The 24,258-nt window shown below is 43.2% G+C and overlaps 1 protein-coding gene across 5 annotated transcripts in view; it reads right to left on the reverse strand.

Moving 5' to 3' along the window:
* The window catches only part of VPS35L (VPS35 endosomal protein sorting factor like), a 117,627-nt gene that overhangs the window by 72,688 nt on the left and 20,681 nt on the right, over positions 1–24,258 (reverse strand). For 3 of the 5 annotated variants that reach the window (XM_065411875.1, XM_065411873.1, XM_065411874.1), the window contains exons 8-14: positions 23,666–23,750; positions 18,960–19,019; positions 11,353–11,449; positions 7,518–7,565; positions 6,288–6,381; positions 3,217–3,294; positions 2,594–2,716 (exon numbers count right to left, since the gene is read on the reverse strand). In XM_065411875.1, coding sequence (XP_065267947.1) covers positions 2,594–2,716; positions 3,217–3,294; positions 6,288–6,381; positions 7,518–7,565; positions 11,353–11,449; positions 18,960–19,019; positions 23,666–23,750 — 585 coding nt within the window. The remainder of the gene's footprint in view (positions 1–2,593; positions 2,717–3,216; positions 3,295–6,287; positions 6,382–7,517; positions 7,566–11,352; positions 11,450–18,959; positions 19,020–23,665; positions 23,751–24,258) is intronic. The other 2 variants (XM_065411877.1, XM_065411876.1) reach the window with 1 other exon arrangement.

The raw sequence follows: 24,258 nt of genomic DNA on the forward strand, positions 1-24,258 counted from the left end.
GCTTGTTGGTCATGTTAAGCAATTACAAAGCCCACAGCTTACCAAATTTTTCCTCACTAGCTTATATCAGCATGACAGAAGAAACTAAATAGAATCAGAAGATCAAGAAAGCAAGATGATACCAGCCAACAGGACAGTAAGAAAACGCAGTATTGACTATAAATTTAAATGTTCTCAATTGCGCTTTAATATAATTGCTTATTATTATTTCCAATATACATATATTTTTCCTGTATACAAGAATTTAAAAATGTATGCTTAGACAGTGATGAGCTGCCAAAAACTTAACAACCGGTTCCCTCCTCACCCCACGAGGGGGTCGTGGCCCGCCCCCCGGGACTCCTGCCACATCCAACCCCCCGTGTTCCTTGACACCCCCCCCGGGACTCCTGCCCCATCTACCCCCCTTCCCTGTCCCCTGACTGCCCCCCGCCACTCCATCCAACCCCTCCTCTCATTCCTGATGGCTGGCGGCGCTACAGCCGCGCAGCGCGGCTGGAGCCAGGCTGGGTCAGGCCGAGCTCGCAGCCCGCCGCCCAGAGCATGCGCCGGCGGCGGGGCAAGCTGAAGCTGCCGGGGAGGGGGAACAGCCAGGGACTAGCCTCCCCGGCTGGGAGCTCAGGGGCCGGGCAGGAGGGTCTCGTGGGCCACCGTAGTGGGTGCCCGCCCCGCCCCGCCCCTAAGAGACAGAGGGACCTGCCGGGGGGCGAGGTGGGGAGTCCCAGCAGTGCTTACCTGGGGCGGCTCCCGGGAAGCATCCGGCAGGTCCCTCTGGCTTCTAGGGGCAGGGTAGCTTAGCTAGGGGCGGGAGTAGGGGGTTACCTGCCGCGGCGCGTGGCCCTCCTCGCACCCCCCGCCCCAGCTCACCTCCGCTCCGTCTCCCTGGGCCTCAGCGCGAAGCCACCGCTTGCTTCTCAGCCCTCCCAGGCTTCCCGCGCGAACAGCTGATTCGTGGGAAGCAGGGGTGGGGAGGAGAAGCGGGGCGGAGCGTTCAGGGGCGGAGGCGGAGCAGAGGAGAGCTGGGGCCGGGGGCGGGGAGCTGCCGGAGCTTTACTGGTTGTTAAATTTAAAAGCCCTTTTAGAACCAGTTGTCCCATGCGGGACAACCGGCTCTAAAAGGGCTTCTAAATTTAACAACCGGTTCCCGCGAACCGGCTCCAGCTCACCACTGTGCTTAGATCTATTGAGGTTTAGTCTATTCGTCTCTAAATATGAGAAAAAGCTGATTTCTAAGAAGATAATTTTTAAACAAGCCTTTAAACAAGGAGGCAATCACAGCAAATTTAAGTTCTCCCCATGACTGGACTTCCTTCAACTTTCCTCTCAAATGATGAAGTGTTGTAACGTCTCCTTCGAAATTAATTTCTGTTTCAGACTATTTTTAGACTGATTATAACATTATGTTGATCATGTTTATAAATAAAAAAAGGTGCAATTTGCATCGCTAAGTTGATAAAGCAGTGCGAAGAACAGCATCATGGGATTCTGATGCAAAATCAAAGATCTCTAGATTGGTCCCAGGAGACATGTTATGCAGAGTCCTGTACAAAGCAATCAGATGTGCATTTTGGTGTGGGTGAGGTTTCACCTTTAAAATGTCTTTAGCATCTTCATTATTTAAAAGCATTTATACTATTTAGATTCTACACAATCTTTAAACATGTACTACAACAAGAATGGCTTTATATTGACTCTACTCATTTGATTATTGTTAAGGCTTGTTAGCACTTCTTTCATACATACACTTATTACCCCTATGCTGCCCTTGATTTGCATTACTTGTACTTTGCCCATTACTTGTACGTTGACCAACCTTAGAAAATACGGTTTATTATTATTATTGTGGTTGAGATAAAATTTCCCAATCACTTGTTCTGGTGCAAATTTTGATTACCGCTAGTACTATATTTTTATCCCAAGAGTCATATTGGACAGAGAAGAAGTTGCCTGCTTTTTATTTACTTATACCCACAGTTCTGTTTCTGCACCTCTGTTTATATTAAAACTATATGAAAGGGAAATCTAGAACTTAGTTTTTATAAGAAACTTCCAAGTTTTCATCAGCTTTGTGGAATAATGAAGTTGACTTATTTTAGTCCGTTGTGTAATATTACATTTATCCTTTAACTTTGCCTTATAATTTTAAACTTAATATCTACAACTAAAAATAATTATGAACCCACTTATGCCTCCTTCACTATGGTTTTGTTTTTACACTTACTAGTCCTTTCACATTGGCCTTTTTAAGCACTCTCACTGGAAACTATTTATGGTTACTTAGAATGTAGAATTGATGGTTACTTAGAATGTAGGCACTTCAGAGCATTGCATGTATCTTAGCTAGCTATATAAAGCCCCGTGTATATATACAGCACTATATCTGTTAATAATATCACTCACATAAGCTTTGGTCATTTTTCAATTCAAGTTTGAATATAGCATCCTAGGTCCTGCATCAATATGTACTAAATAGCCTAGCAGTGAACAATTACCATAGGAATCTAGAATATCTTTTAAAAATCAGATATTGTATATGTTCTTTGTTCCAGTTAACTATCAAGCATTTATTTACATGGTGAATATGTCATTTTACCTCGGGAGCACGGTACGCAATACACTGTAAAATCCAATCTATAGCAGGAGAGTAGAGAGTCAAATACAATGGAATCTCCACACACTGCACTACCAGCTGATTCTGAACAGTATCTCCATGCATCTGTAAAGGAAGTAAAAGATGAAAGAGCTGCCATCATGGGGGAAAACGTGTCTGGCTGGGGCTATGAGAAACTGTAAACAAAACTTCAAGTTATAGGTTAACTGAAAGCTTTGAGAGACCAGGGTCACTGAATTACACAATATGCTCTACAAGTATTCTGCATATTTTCCTGAATTCGGAATATACAATGGGCACTATTTAAAATTTGGGCATACACCATGTTCAGTAGATAAATTTACCACAATATGTGCAGTATTTCCCATTCTAAATATAGGAAATACCAGAGTAAAGGTAAATAATGCAGTCTAGTAAACATCAATTTTGCTGGTGACATCTGTTAGATGGTGAAATTATATTTTTTTCAGATTTACAGTTACAAAAATATTTACAACTCTAGATTCAAGCACTTTTAAAGGGATTTGTAAAAAACATTTTCATCATAGGTTACTCAAGGAACGTCCTTATTTCATCACTCAGGCAATACAAACATATTTGCTTACTTGCTTAAATGTTAGAAGGAAGTCAAAAAAATTCTTGTTAAGGCTTTCTTTAAGATGAGGAGCCACTTCCATCCCAACCTAGATTCAAAGAAAGAGAAAAATTGTATCTGTACCACTTACCAGCCTCCTCCAGCTACGAAATAGAGTTATTCTCCAGGGAATAAGTATATTCACACACATATCAATAAGATGAAGATACTACAGCAGAGTACTGAACAGAGTGCTTTTTGCCCATCGTTATCCCTGCCTCACTAGGAAGTGATATTATGGCCCCGTCCACTGAGACCAGAACTTTGCTAGCTACTACTATGTTTAAACGAGGTTGTTGAGAACAGGTCCTAGTATGGTGTTCATGACCAGTAAGAGCACTACAAAAATAAATTTAAAAAACCTAGCATTATAATGTTAGGAAAAGCCAGATTTAAGGCTGCCCTTTGGTGCATCCATTCTTTGCACTGAATGAAGTAGGGGTCCCGTGGAAAAAAACAGTACAGGACCGGGTAATTAAAGACTATTGTAATGCATAAACATGTAGGGGGGTGAATTAAGGGGTCACAGGCAATTTTAAGTCTGGCCTTTCCTAATTCTTGAGTGCTTGATTTTGCAACCTAAATAATGATTTTTTAATGCAGGGTTGTTGTATTTTTTTACTATAATTTCTTTACTATAATTTTTTTTTAGAAAAGAAAAAAGGTAAAAAAAAATTGTTATGTGCAAGTGTAAGAGAAGAGAAACTGGAACACAAATGACTCATGAAAAAGCAATAAGTCAGTTATGTTAAAAAACAAAAACAAAACAAAAAAACCCAGCTTCTAAGACTCCTCTCCTATCACTTTGCTCACCCAAGGCCTGATCATGAGAGGCGCCTGCCACTCTGACTGACTTTGTCAGGAGCTGCAGGTACCCAGCACTCGCCCAGACCAAGCATCTCTAGCCTTTATATTTTGTTTCTATTTGAGTCATATAAGCTTTAGAAAAATACATTGCCCTATTAACTTTCCATAGAGAGAGCTGGTTCTTTGATTCAATTCAACAGCAGAGATACCTCTATACAGCGATGCTGCTGCTTTAAAGATATTATTTGTGTCTGCACTACAGCTTCATTATTTATTCCAAAATTTCAGGGACTGTCTAGACATCAGTTGTCAGAACCCCACTGATTTTGGGGAAAACTGGGAAACTGAAAGGGGGGAAAAGGGGATATATGTAGCTGCTGCCATCTGACTAGCACAGCCACAGCTTTCAGCACCTATGCAACTGTCTGTTGATCAAACAAGTGGATGATGGCAACAATTAATACCTTCCAGCACAACAGGAACCCCCATCTCACCTCTGCTCTGGGGAGGGTCCGGGGGCGCACACACCTGGCATAGGGGGAGGTTAGAATGGGACACACAGAACTCCTTGGGGAGCAACTGGGGGCAGGGCAGACAGAGACTCTGGCATCGGGAGAAGAATGGGGGACCCTGCTGTGAGGAGAGGGGGGATGGGGATGCACAAAGAGCCCTTACCATAGGGCAGTGGTTCCCAAACTTTAACAACCTGTGAACCCCTTTCACTAAAATGTCAAGTCTCACGAACCCCCTCCTAAAATGAATATTTCCAGGGATTTTCTCCTTTACCCAAGTGTAAATTATAAAAGCAGTGATCTTGGAAATATAAAATGTGTTTTTATGACATGCTTATTACACACTATTTATTATTAATTATTATTTATCATCACAGTATTTTTATTACATTATTAAAACAGCAACACTCTTCCAAGACCTCACTTTCGTAGCTTGTATCACTTTGACTAAGCCTGTTATAAGACAAGGCTCCTATATCTCATCAAGGAGCATCAGATGTGAAGCACCATGAAGGTATTTAAGAAGCCAACTCAAAGAGTTCCTCCTATACAAGCATTCAGGTCTTGAGCAGTCCAGGCAAACAACGCATGTTACAACAAAGCTTAAACTTGTTCTTCATAATAATTTTAAAAACAATACTAGCTGCCTATTTAAGTTTAAAAACAGCAAAAAATATCCACCTCCCTTTCCATTTCTTATAAGGAGTCTTGAAGTTTAAAATCTCCTCAGTGTGATAGATATGCTTGCTTTGATCTGCTTAGCTCTTGGACGTCCAGGGGCTACAGGCTGCTGGCCCTGTGCTGCCTGGGGTTCTAGGGACAGCTCTGTCTGCCATTAGGGAATTTTTTCCCAGAACCCCCTGTAACATTTCACGAACCCCAGTCTAGGAACCACTGCCATTGGGGGAAGAATGGGGATCCTGGAATGGGGGAACACAGAACTCCCTTATTGGAAAATTGGAAGGACCTTATATGAGGGAAGGAGGGACACACAGAGCACCTAACATGGAGGGAGGAATGGGGGACCATGGTATGGGAGGAGGGGGATTTGGGGTGCACACAGAAGCCCTGACGGGGCGATTGGAGGGAGTTGCAGCAAGTTCCTGAAATAGAAGAGGAAGGGAGAGTGGCACACAGGGAGCCTATAGGGGAAACCAAGGAGCCTCTAGTAGTGCATGTAATAAGCTTGACCTACACAAGATACAAAGTGTGCAACCCCCTAGTTTTTAAAACATGACATCAAATTAACACTTTTTCATGATGAAGCTCATCAAGCCATCCTCCAAAAGCAGATGCTCCCATGGCATGAACAGGGAGACAATGAATTCAAGTAGAAGGAAAGCTTGTACGGTACCTCTGAAAAGCCATGCTTAGCACTCATATAACAGTCTGTAATACCACAAAGCTACAAGCTTTCTTTATGACTCAGTCCCCAATTTTCCTCTTCCCTCAGGAGGGAGTACTGGCAGGACAAGCTTGGAAAATTAGTTTTTAATTACTATGATTATTATAGGCAATTATGCAGCAGGTTTTCAAATTGTGATTATAATGGAAAAGTTATCCTGTCTTGCAATTTTTTAAGAGGAGGAACAGGAACGCTTTTTGGGTCAGAGAAAAGCTGCCACTAATTAAAATCTTCCTTTAGTGGCAGGTGAGGCTGCAGTACGAGAGAAATATACCATTGATATAAGCTCACTTTAAATAATGTTAAATGGTAGCCTACCCTGCACAGGTACGCTCTTGCATAGACTGCAACCAGTGGATCTCCAATTCCTCTAATCATAGCCGTTAGTCGCGGGAGACATTCTGAAATTCCCCTGTTAAGATTTTTTAAAAATTAAATGTTGAAGTTTAAGAATTGATCAGAGCACCACAACACATACTATAACTTGAAAGGCTGCATTATTAAATTTACATCTGAGCAAGAATTCGAGGAACCAAGGAAAGTCATATTAGCACGAAGTCTAATTTAGAAGTAAAATTTCACTAGTCCTCTAAGTAACATATTAGACATGAATTATGCTACTTACCCTTAGGAGCACCCAGGCTATGTACTGGAGAGTTGCAAAGAGCTGGGGGACTGATGGAAGGAAAGAAGCCTTTCCTCTAGACTGGAGAAGCTGGAGCTTCTCTCTGGTTGCAATGCAGTCTCAGGGATGCAGCAGCCCAAAAGCCTCAGAGGCAGTGGATCTATGATAGCCAGGGAATCTCCTAGTCAGTCACAGATCCACTGGCCCCACTTCACTCCCAATTTCACCTGCTATGGTTATAAGGAGGGACTCACCACAGAGCTGTTGCATGCACGTGGTGTGGGCTGCTAATACTCCTCCTGCCCCTCCAGCACACACCTGCACTGGCAAAAGTGTGATCAGGCCCATTCTGGGAGGCCCAAAAATAATCAAGCTGTCATTGTAGAGCCATTGAGATTATAGTATTCATTTTAGCAATTAACTGAAAAGGCCCATTAGTCTTGAAGGGCTATTTTTAAAACAATATCGATTCCGTTCTGCTTGGAGCCTATTCCCCAGCTGCTTTCCAGGCTCATTGCCTCTGCCTTTTTTCCCCACCTTGCTTTTAGCCTGGTTACTGACCTACCTATTTCTCTCGCTGTGTTACCCTCTCCTTTACCTTCAGCCACCTCCCATCAATTTTGCTTTCCTTTCAGTTTTGTAAACCCCTCCTCCTCCCCCCAAAATGCTTGACCTTCCATTCAGACTACAGTTATGCAAGTGCTCTAAAGTGGATGCATCAGTATGTCATCAGCTGTGCTAATATTCTACCTTGATGGGATTCCTATCAGGAGCCCAAAGCAATCAATATTGCCCCCTCCAAAAGCACAGAAGCTTCCTGCCATTATTGATAATGGAACTTGCATACTTAATTCTCTACATACTACTTTAACATGTACACATTCGTTGGCTATCCATATTTATTAACTGCATGTTAGCCTTACGTTTTGGACAGAAACTTGTTGCATTTCAATATTGCTGCTTCCACATAGCTACAACAAAACCAAGTTAAGGAAAAAAATTCCAAGATGTACTCCTTGTAAGAAAAACAAAACTACTCCTGTGACAGACTGAAAATATCCTGTAATATACTGAGCAAACCTTATGGAATTAAGATAGCCCTAATTCAATAAGGTTTAATTTAACCCCATTTGGGGTACACTGTATGTACATTAAATGTGTTGTTGTGACAGTAGGGTTGCCAGGTGTTCAGTTTTCGACCAGAACACCCGGTCGAAAAGGGACCTTGGCGGCTCCAGCCAGCACTGCTGACCAGGCCGTTAAAAGTCCGGTCAGCAGGGCAATGGAGCTAAGGCAGGCTTCACATGGCTTCCAGAAGCAGCGGCATGTCCCCCCTCCAGCACCTACACCTCTGTATGCTGCCCCTACCCCAAGCGCCAGCTCTACAGCTCCCATTGGCCGGGAACCACAGCCAATGGGAGCTGTGGGGGCAGCGTCTGTGGACGGGGCAGCACTCAGAGCCACCAGGCCGCACCTCCGCGTAGGAGCCAGAGGGAGGACATGCCACAGCTTCCAGGAGCTGCTTGAGGTAAGCACCGCCCAGAGCCTGCACCCCTGACCTCCTCCCGCACCCCAAACCCCTGCCATCATCCGAACCCCTCGGTCCCAGCCCACAGCACCCTCCTATACCCCAACCCCTCATCCCCAGCCCCACCCCAGAGTCTGCACCCCCATCCAGAGCCCTCACACATCCCATCCCCCTGCCCCAACCCAGAGCTCCCTCCCACACTTCAAACCCCTCAGCCCCCTCCTACGCCCCAAATCCCACATGCCTAGCCCACCAGAGCCCTCACCCCCTCCCACACACCAACACCCCCTGAGCCAGCCCTGTGAAAATGAGTAAGCGAGTGAGGGTGGGGAGAGTGAGCGACAGAGGGAGGGAGTGGGGGTGGAGCCTCGGAGAAGGGGTGGGGCTCAGAGGAGGGGTCGGGCAGGGGTGTTCGGTTTTGTGCAAGTAGAAAGTTGGCAACCCTATGTGGCAGTGTATGTACCTTTTCTAGTAGGGAGGAGGAATGCTAATGTACTTCCTCCATTGTCAACCCTTTGAAGTCAGCCCCTGGAGAGAGATGCATATACTGGTTCAGATTGGAATCTCCAGAGACTAACAGACAAAGGAAATACTTTTGGATAAAAGTCTGGGGAGGGGTTAACCTGTCTCCAGCCTTCTTCCTGCTCCAACAAAAGGACTCCTGGTCCACGCAGGGCCTCAGTCCTTAGGGGAGGATTGGAAAGACTTGGCCTATGAGGCCTCATAAGACTGGGGGCTTGTTCTGAGTCGGGATGCTCTGATGAACTTGTAACCATAAGGATGACCCTTGGATGGGGTATTAAAAGACTGGACTTGCCAGAGTCCATGTGAGAGCTGGGATGAACACTGGTAAGCTTATTAGTGTGCGTGTAAATTCTTTTATTGTTTTTAATATGATTGCTCTGTAATGCTTCATATCTTAAGAATAAAGTAGGCTTGCTTAGAAAGAGCTGCATGGTAACTTCTCTAACAATTACATTGTTATCCATCTCTGAAGAGAGAGCAAGCAGGTACCCTTGTGCAACCTCTCTGTGCTGGAATTACACAGTGAAGGCAGGGGAACTGTGCAATCTGAGACTATCCCAGTCAGAAGAGAGAGAGAGAGAGAGAGAGAGAGAGACAGACAGACAGACAGACAGACACACACGAGTCTCCACCCAAGAGAGGAAACAGCTGGGGAGCTGAAGGCCAAGAGTGGGTGCCCTTGCTAAACCACTGAGGGGAAATACAAGTACAGTTGCCCTGAACTGTGACAACTCCCTGGCTATGAAATGAATTTCTCTTGGGCACCACATGGTAAGGGTATTCTAACACCTAATATCGTTAACTGCACTACTTGTTTTGTGGCTTTTATAGCTTTCCCATTTAGTTTTCAAATATGTCCAGTTTATAGCATGTAAACTCAACTTAATAAACAATCATCATCATCATGTGCTGCCACGCCCCGCACCACCACGGCACTCAGTACCACATGATTCAAAGAATTCGAAAACACTTCAAAGCTCAGAATCCAAACAAAACTAAACTAAAGGGGTCAATATAAAAAGGGAGAAGAAAGGGCTGGGAGGAGAAGATCAATATGGGGTTACCAGAAATTTTGGAAGTCACCTGGGGAAGTGAGGAAACAGATTGACAGAGCAAGACGGGTACCCAGAAATCACCTACTACAGGACAGGCCCAACAAGGACAATAACAGAACACCACTGGCCATCACATACAGCCCCCAGCTAAAACCTCTCCAGAGCATTATCCACGATCTACAACCTATCCTGGAAAATGATCCCTCACTCTCACGGACCTTGGGAGGCAGGCCAGTCCTCGCTTACAGACAACCCCCCAATCTGAAGCAAATACTCACCAGCAACTACACACCACACCACAGAAACACCAACCCAGGAACCAATCCCTGTAGCAAACCTCGTTGCCTACTCAGTCCCCATATCTACTCTGGCGACACCATCAGAGGACCCAACCACATCAGCCACACCACCAAGGGCTCATTCACCTGCACATCCACTAATGTTATATATGCCATCATGTGCCAGCAATGCCCCTCTGCCATGTACATTGGCCAAACCGGACAGTCCCTCCGCAAAAGAATAAATGGACACAAATCGGACATCAGGAATGGTAACATACAAAAGCCAGTAAGTGAACACTTCAATCTCCCTGGTCATTCTATTACAGATTTAAAAGTCACTATCATTGAACAAAAAAACTTCAGAAACAGACTTCAAAGAGAAACAGCAGAACTAAAATTCATTTGCAAATTTAACACCATTAATCTGGGCTTGAATAGGGACTGGGAGTGGCTGGCTCATTACAGAAGCAGCTTTTCCTCTCCTGGAATTGACACCTCCTCATCTATTATTGGGAGTGGACTACATCCACCCTGATTGAATTGGCCCTGTCAACACTGGTTCTCCATTTGCGAAGTAACTCCCTGCTCTCCATGTGTCAGTATATAATGCTTGCATCTGTAACTTTCACTCTATGCATCTGAAAAAGTGAGGTTTTTACTCACGAAAGCTTTTGCCCAAATAAATCTGTTAGTCTTTAAGGTGACACCAGACTCCTTGTTGTTTTTGTGTTACCATTAAAACCCTATAGACACTTGGATTTCTGATTCAACTACTACACAATTAAGATTTAGTCCAAGTTGGAATTCACTCTCAATGCAAAACCTGGGGCAGGGACTGTCTTGTTCTGTTTCTATAGTGCCCAGCACAATGGGGTCCTGGACAGACACTATAGTAACAAAAATTGTACAATTATAATAAAACAATTGTGAGCTCCATTTGCCTTCCTATTTTGAAGAGAAAAATGGTCCAGCTGTTAGGGTACTAGCCTATGTCTTGGGAGACTGAGGTTCAATTTCCTGCTCCATCACAATCTGACTGTATGACCTGGGTCAAGTCACCTAGCCTCTCTGTGCCTCAGTTAGTTCCCCATCTGTTAAAAAGATGGTAATAACAGTACTTCACTACCTCACCGGGGTGTTGGTGAAGATAAATACATTAAAGATTGAGAGGTATTTAAATACTGTTGTGATGGGGGGCATGTAAGTACGTAAGATAGACAGATATTTTCAGACTAAAACCTGAGGTGATAATCATTGTTTAGATTTTCAACATAAACTTCACTGCGTTCTCATATTACTTTAATTCCTTTCAAAACTTCAGGCATAATAGTGTACCATTTTGACAGTCAAACTCATTTGAAAAGGATACAATCTGGGAATGAGCTCTCTGATTGAAGCAATCTTGAAGAACCAGTTTAAACAGGTTTCTTTGGCAGTATCATTAACACTTTCTGGAGTAAAATTATCTGTAAAAACAAAGCCAGAGCCAAGCATATTACATTTAGGTCTGAATTAAATTACATTAGTTACATTTATTTAAAAGGGCACATTGAGTATTTCCTTTTAAAAAGAAGTTAAACATACGGTAATGAACTGGACAATGTAATTCTAGGATCTTCTTTCCAGCAATACGGACGACTGCTTGACTGCAAACCCAGAGTGAGCAGCAATGCTGGGTAACCAGAGCTCCACTTCTATTTTATAGTAATATTGATTTATTTCATTTGGTCTAATTCCTGATGTCAACCCAATAGCTCATAATATATGTTGTTATTTTAGAGCTAGAAACGTAACTTCTATGAAATTCTCATACAGAAGAGCTGAGAAATACTGCTCTTTATTGTCCTCTCTGCTTTTGTCCTCTCGCACCCTCCTGCTCCTTACTCTCACCTCCTCTAGGGTTGCCAACTTGCCCCACCCCCTGCCCCATCCTTTCTCCAAGACCCCACCCCCTCTCACTCCACACACACACCCCCGTCGCTCGCTCTCCCCCACCCTCGCTCACTCACTCATTTTCACTGGGCTGGGGTACGACGGGGGTGAGGGCTCCGAGTGCGGGCTCTGGGGTGGTGCAGAAGGATGAGGGGTTTAGGGTGCAGGAGGGGGCTCTGGGCTGAGGCAGGGAGTTGGGGTGCAGGAGGTGGTGCGGACTCTGGGCTGGAGATTAGGGGCTTGGGGTGGAGGAGAGTGCTCTGGGGCAGAGGGTTGGAGTGTGGGGGGTGAGGGCTCCGGCTGGGGGTGCAGGCTCTGGGCTGGGGCCAGGGTTTGGGGTTCAGGAGAGGGGCTCAGGGCTGGGACAGGAGGTTGGTGCGCAGGAGGGGGTTTGGGATGCGGGCTCCCCGGAAGCAGCAACATCTCCATCCGGCTCCTAAGCGGAGGCGCGACCACATGGCTCTGCCCATGCATACAGGCATCGGCCCCTCAGCTCCCACTGGCCACAGTTCCTGGCCAATGGGAGCTGCTGAGCTGGTGCTGGGGCAGTGCGCAGAGCCCCCGTCATCGCCCCTCCACCTAGGAGCCAGAGGGAGATGCCAGCAGCTTCCCAGGAGTCGCGTGGAGCTGGGTATGGGGCCTACCTGCGCCGACAACCGGACTTTTAATGGCCTGGTCAGCAGTGTTGACCAGAGCCGCCAGGGTCCCTTTTCAGCCGGGCTTCCTGGTCAAAAAAAATCGGACACCTGGCAACCCCTAACCTCCTCCCCTGTAGAAGCCTAAAAATCTCACTTTTTGAGTAGTGGGATTGTGACTAGAACAAGAAGTGTTGCCCCCGTCAACCCTCAAAGAGATAACTGGGGATTCTTAAGAAATTAATACAATTAATACATAAATCTATAGATCGGGCTACAGATTAGCCCCCACAGATGGGACCCCGATGGGCGCACGGGAACAATCTCCCTACCCGGGATAGGAACTAATTTAACTAATCTCTCAGTCAGAATTTGATGCTAGTCAGAAACACTGCAACTCACCAGGGACTTCCTCTTTTTCCTCAGCTGTTTCTTTGTCTCTAGTACACTAGTACTTTTCTCAACTGATTAATAACAGGTACATGTGCTATATCCGCAGATACCTAACCACAAGAGGGCCATGGTAACGAATTGATGTATATACACCGCTACTTTGATATAACGCCACCCGAGAGAACACGAATTTGGATATAACGCGGTAAAGCAGTGCTCCGGGGGGGCGGGGCTGCGCACTCCGGTGGAGCAAAGCAAGTTCAATATTACACGGTTTCACCTATAACGCGGTAAGATTTTTTGGCTCCCAAGGACAGCATTATATCGAGGTAGAGGTGTAATAATAAATTGAGATCACTGATATACTAACCGTTCGGAGGACACTCCAACATTAGTAAGGTGAGGATATACAAATAAGGAAAAAGGGGAAAAAATCTCCTACTGAATATGCATCAAACATAGTGGCATCAGCATAACATATAAAAGTCGCATCGCAGCCTAGAAGCGGAAGGAGATGTAGTCTTTGGGAGGTGCCAGAATGATGGCCACTGGTAATGAGGGGGAAGGTGATGGTGATGAGGAAGATGATGGCTAACATTTCAGGTCACTCTACAAGGGATGGTGTGAGTATATGGATGTGCAGATGTACATTCTGCAGCAACTTTATCTATCTTACTGAGTTGGGTGTTTGTGACTGTGGTAAATATAGTAATAAACTATTTGTAAATATAGAGGAGTTCCTATAGTGTGAATGTTGCAACTGTGCACATTGGGGTTCCCAACTATACAATAATTTGAATAATACTGGGCCTGATTTTGGGACAAGAACCTGTCACCCCTCAATACTTGGAGTTTCAGTTGGGCCACTTATCTGTCAAAGTTCATAGGCCTCAAGCCTTATGCTAACTTGCCAGCCTGCTTCTTCATTTCATCCGGGCCATGGCAAGTCTCCGCACTGTGGGCCGGAAGCCCCAGGTCTCGGCGCACCCCTGCAGGGTTAGAGCCATGAGTGCCGGCTCGCCTTGCTGCAGGGGGAAGCTGGGGTTGCCAGGCCATTAAAAGTCCAGTCAGCTCCATGCAGCTCCCAGAAACGACACACGTCTCTGCAGCCCCTAGGAGCTGGGGCGATCAGGGAAGCTCTGCGCACTGCCCCCACCCCCAGTGCTGGCTCCGCAGCTCCCATCCGCCGGGAACCATGGCTGATGGGAGCTGTGGGGGCAGCGCCTGCAGGCACAGGCAGCGTGCACCACACAGCGTCACCTGGCCCCTCCGCCTAGGGACTGGACATGGGGGCCACTTCTGGGAACAGCACAGAGCCAGGGCAGGCAGGGCGCCTGCCTTAGCACCGTTGCGCGACCGACCAGGAGGCGCCTGAGGTAAGCGCCGGACAGAGCTCGCACCCTGAACCCCCTGCCCCAGGTCAGAATCCCCTCCCACACTCAAACTCCCTCACAGACCCCACACCCTGAACCTCCTCCTGCACCCCAATCTCAACCCTGAGTCAGCTCCCACACTCCAAATCCCTTGGCCCCCGCCCGGAGCCCCCTCCAGCACCCCAAGCCCCTCATCCCCAGGCCCACCCCAGAGCCCACACCCTTAGCAGGAGCCCTCGTCCCCTCCCACACCCCAACCCCATGTCCCAGCCTGGAGCCCCCTCCCACACCCTGAACCCCTCATTTCTGGCCCCACCCTGGAGCCTAGGGAAAGCCCCGCGCCTCCACACCCCACCCACCCCACCACAGGGCTGGAGCCATGAGTGCTGGTTCACCCTGCTGTGGGGGGGAAGCCCTGAGCCTCCGTGCCCCCCCACGGGCTGTGTGGGGTCCGCGACTGATTTTTTCTGTGGGTCAGTGGCCCCTGATAGAAAAAAGGTTCCCCACTCCTGTCTTACAGGATACAGGCCTGTAGGTTCCTTGAATTACTTTTGAATATAATAAAAGCAGAATAGAATGCAAAGCAGTTAATATAATAAAGGCAAGCTAGCCCACTGGGCTACACCCCAAACTTTCTTAACCTGCATACTGAAATCCTGTTGGTTAAAATTAAACTCTCTCAAGTCATTAGGGAGGGAATGGGGTCTAGTTCAGTGGTTAAAAACTGTGACTGGCAGTCACAACTCCTGAGCTCTATTACCAGATAGGACATGAGCCCAGTGTGTGACTTCAGACAAGCCACTGAACTTCTGTGTCTCAATTTACTCATCTAACAAAGATGTTGCCTAGCTTACTTCAGGTGTATAAAAAAAATAATTTGCGAGACATCAACCAACATTACCAGAAGCAAACACCCAGAGTCAAAGTTCTGAACCAACAAGCAAACCTAACACTTAAGGACCAAGATCTACGAACACATTACAATGAATATGCAGTGTTCCTGACACAGACTGAGGTCTCTGTCTGAAGTCTTACAAATTTACTTGTAAGATTCCCTATAGTTTAATTTTTAAAGTACCCCCAAACCCTGCTGGTTTTACACCATTGGCACACAATACTTTCAAACAGTTTCATCATTACTGACATAAAGTTAAAAAAAAGGCAGACTTGCTCTGTGTGGCAGCTGCATTGCCAAATATTGGTGGAATACTCCACATTTCAAGGAAAGGTACTCTTTGACACACGTTGAATAATAATGCTGACAAGGAAATGTCTATATGCCAATGGAGTGTTTAATAATCTAGAAATGGAAGCCTCATAATACCGCCACTGTTAAATTTGAGAGCTGTAACAAAAGTGCAAAATCCTTAATCAAATTCAGCTTCATGGGAAATGCTAACTAGTGATGGATAATTCCAGACCCATCCTTTTGCTGATACCTATACTTGTGCTTATACAAGATGAATACCCTCCACTTCCCTCCCAACAAATCTTGGATACAGAAAGTGGCAACAGACATAGCTATATGGGCACTGAATGTAAGTCAACAATGTGATTCTGTTGCAAAAAAGGCAAATATTCTGGGAGGTGTTAATAGCAGTGTCACATTTAAGACATGGGAGGTAATAGTTCTGCTCTATTCAGCATGGGTGAGGCCTCAGCTGGAGCATTGTATCCAATTTTGGGTGCCACACTTTAAGAAAGATGTGAAAAAACTAGAGAGAGTCCAGAGGAGAGCAACAAAAATGATAAGAGGTTTAGAAAACCTGACCTCTGAGGAAAGGTTGAAAGAACTGGCATGTTTAGCCTACAGAACAGAGGAATGAGTAGGGATCTGATAAAAATACTCAAAATCTGTTAAGGGCTGTTATATAGAGGACAGTGATCAATTGTTTTCTGTGTGCACTAAGGGGAGGACAAGAAGTAATCTGCTTAATTTGTAGCAAAGGATATTTAGGTTAGATATTAAGAAAAATCTTTCTAACTTTAAGTATAGTTAAGCACTGGAACAGGTTAAGTGTGGAGGTTGTGGAATCTCTGTCACTGGAGATTATTAAGAAAAGGTTAGACAAATTTCTGTCAGGGATGGGATAGGCATACTTAATCCTGCCTCGACATGGGGGGGGATGGACTAGACATCTCTTGTGGTCCCTTCCAGCCCTACATCTCTATAATTTCTATGTTGCAGTATTATCCAGCCTCTCTCTCTGGCCTTCCTATCTCCTCCCAGAATCATCCTGCTTAAAAAGTGGGGGGAGGAGGAGGAAGGAGAATCTTTGGCACTGAGCTGGGACTTTACCAGGTAAAGGGCCCCAAACCCAGAAGTCCTCAGTGCAGATCTTCCACTGGGTCCCAAGATATTTGCAAGATTGTGACCACCCTTGAAGACTATGAGTCTGTCCCTGCTACCATTAGTTCAAAGCAATCTTAACAGTAATTTGCAGTAAGACTGGAACCTTTATTTGCACAACCACCCCATTTGGAGCTTGCTGTCTGTTTAATTTGCACCCTGATGTTTCACAGTAAACCATTAAAAAAGTGGCATCTTCACCAACCTAGTAATCTTAAAAAGCACAGGCACAGTCCTCTCAGGGGAGAAGACTTCATTTCTCTGTTCTGTGTCTGTTTATATTTCAATCTTTGTAACTTACACCTTTTGATGAATCAGCTTTTTGCAGTATATGCAAAGTATTTCAAAGGGCTCTTCTCTATCTACACAGCTTTAGACAGATATTTCTCACTCCAAGGTATGTATTAGTCAATATTAAGCAAGCAGTGGTTGACCTTTGCTTTTTCTTCCCCCAATTTTGTCCACTGGACTTACAATTTTAGTAACAACGGTGAAGGAACAAAGTTCTATCCATAATCTGCATGCCCTTCTGTCAGGAACCAGGAAATATATGTACAAGCAAAAGCATTTTAATGAAATTGACTGGAAGCAGAATTTTCTTTTCCATTTCTACTTATTATTCTGCTGCTGTGCTTGTTGTTGTTCCTCAGAACACTAAGCCTGTGTCGAAATTTTAGAGAAACAGTGCAATTCCCCACCCCCCACAGCTAGAGGCTTTTTACATAACACAGCACTATGGGAATGTGACGTCTTTATTTCAAGTGTGCTGTAACTGCCAAGTCAGTTAAGAATAGTGCTAACCCGAACATAGTTGATATTAACACAACCCTCAAAATGCTAATCCCTCAAACTATAGCAAAAAGTCATCACAGAATTAGTGATCTTGAACATACTGGAAATACACTTTGATCATCTGCTTAAAGTAAAGGCAATGATTACCACTTAAAGGAAAATCAGCTTTGTTGACAGGTTCTTTTCTATAATATATTGGTTTCATTAGCAAATGCTGAACAAATTAAATTCATTGCACAAAAGCATTGCAATTGTGCCCTCACAGATAAACATAACTCAGGTATCCTTCAATGAGCAAGAGCTACACTGTAGTTTGGTTTCCTGGAGGCAGAGAACTCTGGTGCTAAATCAGAAGTTCTAACCTTATTGGAACAGAAAGAATGAGTACAAATACCAATGACTTTGTTCTCATTTCATACAGCTGCTCAAGGCAGGGTTCTGCATAAGAAATTGTGAGTGTGTGTGTGTGTGTGTGTGTATGTTACCGGAAAATTTCATTCCTGATATCATTGCTGGTAAAGATTTCTTTCCAAGATATTTTGACTCTTGCTTCACCCAGAGAGAGCTGTTCTTAGGGGGTGGAGTGTTAAATAGCAATGAGAAAAAAGAAAGCTCACCAAAGAAAATATTATTACTGACTTGTTTCTCACGATGCTACTGGTTTAGTATTGCAAGCTGTTTGTGATGAAATCAAAAGGTAAATACTTTTATTTTATAACGAAATTTGGAGGGGCTCATCTACAACATGAAAATAACCATATTTAAACATGGTTGTGGCCAAACAGTGTGGTAATATGGTTTATTTTTTATCTGTGCAGACAGATAAAATCATGTTATAAGCATGCTGAAAAACTGTAGGAAGCAGCTCAGCATACGAGAGTGTGAGGAGGGAAGAGGACACAGGTTTTTTTCCTTGTTTTAGAATTGGAGTTAGTGGGAATAGTAGTCCCACCCTAGCTGTCTCCCAACTGTTGTCTTCCACTTCCTCCTGCCCTAGAAGTTACGCACCCTCCCCTGCCCCACAAACAGACCCTGCTAATGTTCAGAACCATTAAAACTGGAAACGAGTACATTTTACTGTGACAAGTTTTATGTTGGGTTATCTATAGTTAGGAAGTAAACTTATGTAAAGTTATGGGAGTGATTAAAGTAACCTGTTATGGACATTTTCCCTTGTTTAAAAACTAGGAACAGCAACTAAATCCAAACTCAGCAAACACAAGCAGACTAATTTCTTTTCAGAGGACATTAACCAGGTCATATTTTTCTACTCCACCATTGGCTTGGCCCCATTTAAAAACTCTAGTTCTCCCCCATAGGAATCGAGGTATGCACTAAAGTCTTCCCATGTGTTTTTCTTTTATAAAGCTTGGAAGCAAAACTGAATTTGTTTCAGGATACGTATTGTTGAAATTCCTCACAATCCCAAACCTAGCTTGGTAAACATGGTAAATTTACACATTTCTACAAGAATAGCAGCACAAGGCAGGCACAAAGTTACCTGGTAAAGAGACACGATTATCCAGACACATGGATAAAATTCTTTCATATACTAGTTTTCCTGCCAAGAAAATAAGAAGTTAATCTTTAGCAAATTGCAAAATGCAAATTGTGAAATAATGATGGTTTTCTACAGGGCCCAGGAATCTCATCTGCAAAGACTTCCTTGAACTCCATTATATTATGCTGCCATCTAGTGAATCTGAGAGATTTGAAGGTCTGCACTGATTTTGCATGCTGTAATTTCTTTGGCTTAGTTCCACTAAGAGCAGAGGCAGTAGATAGGTCAGATTACTCCAACCATCTCCTGTTGACCAGGAAATAACTTTTGGTGCCCCCCTCTTCACTGAGCAGGGATCCTGTATTATTGTTAGCAACTGTCAATAAGTAGAAAAGGACACAAAGGAGAAATAAAACCTGGAAAAACAACTGCATCTGTGTCACAGCACATCCTGTTAAACACCAACAATACGTTTCAAGTTTAAAGGCTGTAATAAATCAGTTCCACACTATTAAAGAAATCCAAGATTATTTTTATTAATAATTTTTAATCAATTAGATTAAATAATTCAGCAAAAACATTTTGATCATTTCATAGTCTATATCCAATTAAAGAAAGCTTTTATAGTTCAACTCTTCCACATACAGGAAGAGATGGAATGAAATACTGTTAAGGTTTAGGAAGCCGTTAGGTGATGGAGTGATAATTTCCTGAAACATTACGTAACACACTATTTTAACCTAAGATATAGTTTTAGATTTCCAAGTTTAGAGATCTTGACCTTTCCCATAGTTTTGTTTTAGCCTCTCATTGTTAAACACACAAAGAAAGTGCACCTTTTTCCTTTTGGAGATTGAAAGAAATGTGTTTAGATTTTTTTTTAAATAAAACACTTCCATTGAAGCATTGTTTGAAGAATGATGTACCTAATCTAATCTGTCTGTATTATTGTTTGCCTAAATGTTTAACTAGGGTGACCAGATGTCCCGATTTTATAGGGACAGTCCTGATATTTGAGGCTTTGTCTTCTATGGGTGCCTATTACCCCCCAGCCCCTGTCCCGATTTTTCACGCTTGCTCTCTGGTCACCCTATGTTTAACTCGTCTACTTTTGGAGTCCTACATACTACTTATGGAGTGGATAAACAGAGCACCTAATTTAATTAATGAGAATCTCCTTCTTGACCTCAGGAGTCAGGTTTCTTCGTGAATTAAAAGAATATGAAAATATAGTACGGGAAAATTAAGAGCTTCCCATCTGCCCTGTGTCAAAGGCGGCTCCCCCATCTACAATGGAGCTACGAACTGTGTTTGAACTTTGTCCCAGCTAAGCCAGTTTCACATAGTTTAGCCAGTCAGTGAGCTGATGGAGTCAAATCATGTTCAAACTTAGAAATGCCCATCCATACCGCATTAGAAGCTGGCTTAACTGGAACTGTGTTTAAATACTGAGCCCTAATTCGATTTCCTGCCAACTAAGAACAGGGTCAAATGAGATGGCTCCAGAAGGGAGACAGGGCATAAGCCACTGACAAGAGCAATATGCTGCTATTATCTGCAAATCCAAGCACTGGATCTGACTGGGAATATAACAATTTAAAGTTAGTGAAATTACAACTTTACATTTTCCAACTCATCCTAAATTTGCTTACTGTTATGGTCATTAAGCAAACCACCTCCACCTCCCTCCAAGAGCTTTAAGAGAGGATTATTATTTATACCTCAATAGAGAATCAGGAAGTTTTAAGCATAAAACATTTATATTATCAAATAAGGATTTAAAAAGCAACTGTGTCCAGACAACAATATTTTCCAGTTCTTTTCCTGCTTGCTTAGACTTACATGTCGAGACCAGGCTAGTGGCAATCTGTAAGGCATTTCCACAGACTTTAGTGTGGCTGATGAATGTTTCATCATGTTGATAATTCACAAAAACCAAATCTAATATAGCTGCCATATCAATAGATTTACTTGATTTAAAATGCTTTACTGATGGCAAGAGACTACCTAGCGATCTGACCCAGAGAGATGCATCATCTCCAGTTATCCTTGAAATTATATTTCTTTCTTTTGCATTTGTGTGAGCATCTACCTATAAGGCAAAATGAGTATTGAAACTCCACAGAATTAATCTTGTATTTGTTGTGAATGTACTCTCCCTAGGAGAAGACAGCCAACTGAGACAATTGTTTATGTAATAATAAAACATAGCCAACTATTTAATCATCTCAATTATTTTCCTCCCTAGAGTCCTTAGTTTTCTACAACTGGTAATTCATACAGCCATAACAAATGATGTTTATCTCATGACTTTACTTTAGTGGTACTCATTGTATTATGGCACATTGTATGTATTTATGATTATTCATCTTTCAAGGTTATTCTGTGAAACAATATATTATCCTGCAACAGAACTGATTGTTGGCTTTCAGAAGTTACTTTGATTACTAATACATTTCTAAAACAAGCCGCAAAGTAATGTACTTACTTATTTTTGTTAGGAATCTAAATTAAACATGTTTATTAGTAATATAGAAACACAAAACAGAAAAATATTCTGAGCCCAAACACAGCATTAAAGGGACAGTCAACTATTTTAGGTTAAATATTTGATATTACTTAAAATTGTTATAAATAAGAGAACCACATGAAAATCTGAAGAATCAGTTAATGAAAATATAAACATCATTAATCAAACGTAGCATATAGTGTTTTGCATACCCTGGCAAAGAGACTTAAGGTACTGCTCCAAGCAAACAGTGACAAACATAATATGGACAATACAAAGCCAAATACAATAAAAAACAACATGCTATCATTTTGGTTTCAGAACACATTTCAAGACCCAATTTTTTGCATAAGCCTTCCTTCACCAAACAAGGACTAAAGTACAGCACTCTCATAGACAGATGATAAAAACAGATCTAGTAATTTGAATGTTAGCAGATAAATAAAGGGAGGGTGGAGAGTAGAGTATTTTATGGATAGATTTAGTGCGTCCCAATTTTGAGCCAGACACTTAGATGCCATGGTGATGGGCACATTAGGGATGCCTCAAGGGAGTCTTATACAGAGGTAGAATGGAATTGAAACAAGACTGTATGGTTATTAGATAACCCAAATTAAGTTTTGAGGCAGTTTTCAAAATTAGGTAGGGAGGATAAAAAAAAAACAACAACACTGCCCAGAGAGGAAAGAGATTCACAGGGGATGCTACCACTAAGGTTCAATCACCCACTGACCTAAGGAGGTCGCCAATCCTAAAGGAGTGGACAGTGTCAGAAAGCAGAAACCCACCAGGACAAGACTAAGGGAGAATCTCTAAAATACTGCCAGGCTCCTCCTCATTAGAAGTTTTAAAACCCAAGAGGACCAGCTTAAAAATGATATCACCAGTTCACCATGCACAGCTGCTCAATCCAGTGACCAGACATGCTGGTACATTCTGTACTATCTGTAAGTGAGGGAGAAGAACTGCTGGAAGCAATCCTAAGAAATTACTTTAGTTGACACAGCCTATGATTACAAAGGCTTATGTTGCTGCTGCAAGATAAAAACAAAAATAAAACTAGAGCTCTTCACCTGGTTCACTACTTTAAAACATGTTCAGTCAGTAAGTAAAGGCATCAAGGAAGGGAAGAAACTCCTCATAACAATTCTTAATACCTAGCAACACTTCCGCCTACCATGAGTTAAGGATGAGAAAGATCTGACATGTCCAGCCAGCAATGTCATCTAAGCATCTCTCCAGACCAGAAGTCAGTAAGGCCCCTGGACAAGATGTGCAGAATATCATTATACTTATGATACTTTGACTTTGCTAAGAAGCTTTGGACATAAGCTAAGGAACTTGCAGATAAGACAAATCCTGCAAGAACTCTGCATTATCCATCACCAGCAATTGACTCCCATAGCTAAGGAACTAATGGAGAACAATTCCTGACACAAAAGGTATATCCTTCAATTGCCAAAGCAACCATCCACAGTCAATCATATTAAAGGCTGCTGAGAAGACCAGCATCACCAAGATAGCCAACTGACCCCAACAATATCTAGCATGAGTTTATTTGTGCCCCTAATCAATAGGTTTCAAGCCTAGAAGCAGCCGGAATCCAACCTGAAACCTATCTAGGAACTCACTAGAGCGGAGGTGCACCTGGAGCTGAAAAAAGTGAAAGTCTGAGATGGTCTGAGAGTGAGGGCAATTAGTAAGTGCTCCAGCAGCAAAGGATGACTGAGGAGACAGGTAGATCTTTGCGTATTTTGAAGATGGCTGGCTAACAGACGATCTGAAAATCCCTCTTAATAGTATCACAACCGCACCACTATCTTTAAATAGCCAAAATGGACACAGCTAGAGAGAGTGGATCTCAAGGAACCAAAGATACAATAACCTGACCAGAAATCACGTAAAGCCTAGCAAAGGGAGAGAGGACAGTCCAAAGAAACATGTCTATCCATGTCTCTCTCTCTCTCTCTCTCTCTCTCTCTCTCTCCAGGATGTGTTGGTTTGTACTTAATATCTTTGACTGATCAGACAGGGAACACTGTGTAAAACTATCTACATTTTTTGTAAAAGTTAAATCCTTAAAGCAGTTGATGTTAACTCCTTAAAACTCTTTACAGGTTCTATTTCTAGAATATTTTGTAATATTACAAAAAATTAATAAAAATGGATCCATCATAGGTCCATTGTAAGTACTTACCAAATGTATCAAGTATATCTGTAATTAGAACAAATTTACTTGGATAAAACTGGATTACTGTTGTGTCCGAAAGAAGTTTAGAACACTAGAAAAGAAAGAAAAAGGAACAAAGCTTTACCAGGAGGATACAAAATTGTGTTTACCCAATTTAAAGGTAGTCAGTGATGGAATCAGCAAAGGGAAGTGCCATACAAAAAGGCCTAGAGACTTTGGAATCATTTGACAGAACACTGCATGATGCCTGCTGTGACAGATATTGCAATCACATGCAGCATCTTTGAGGACCACACTGTATTAAGTTTTTGAATGGCTTATGTATCATTGTGGGTCAGTGATTGCATGCAACTCAGCAGGGGTGGGTTACCACAGCTCCTCCAGGAACTAAAAACAGTGGGGCAGAAGGGGAGATTAAGGTGAATCATTCAGGCACACCTGCAGCGGGGTACCATCCCCTCGGAAGGTTTGCATATACTGGTTCAGACTGGGTTTTCCAAAGACCAGCTGGTAATGAAAGGGCTTTGGTATAAAAGGAGATGAGTTTAAACTAATACAGGGCCTTCTTTCTGATTCAGCAAATGGACAGGACCTTCCCT

This window comes from Emys orbicularis, chromosome 10 (assembly GCF_028017835.1).
Source record: "Emys orbicularis isolate rEmyOrb1 chromosome 10, rEmyOrb1.hap1, whole genome shotgun sequence".
Lineage (NCBI taxonomy): Eukaryota > Metazoa > Chordata > Testudines > Emydidae > Emys > Emys orbicularis.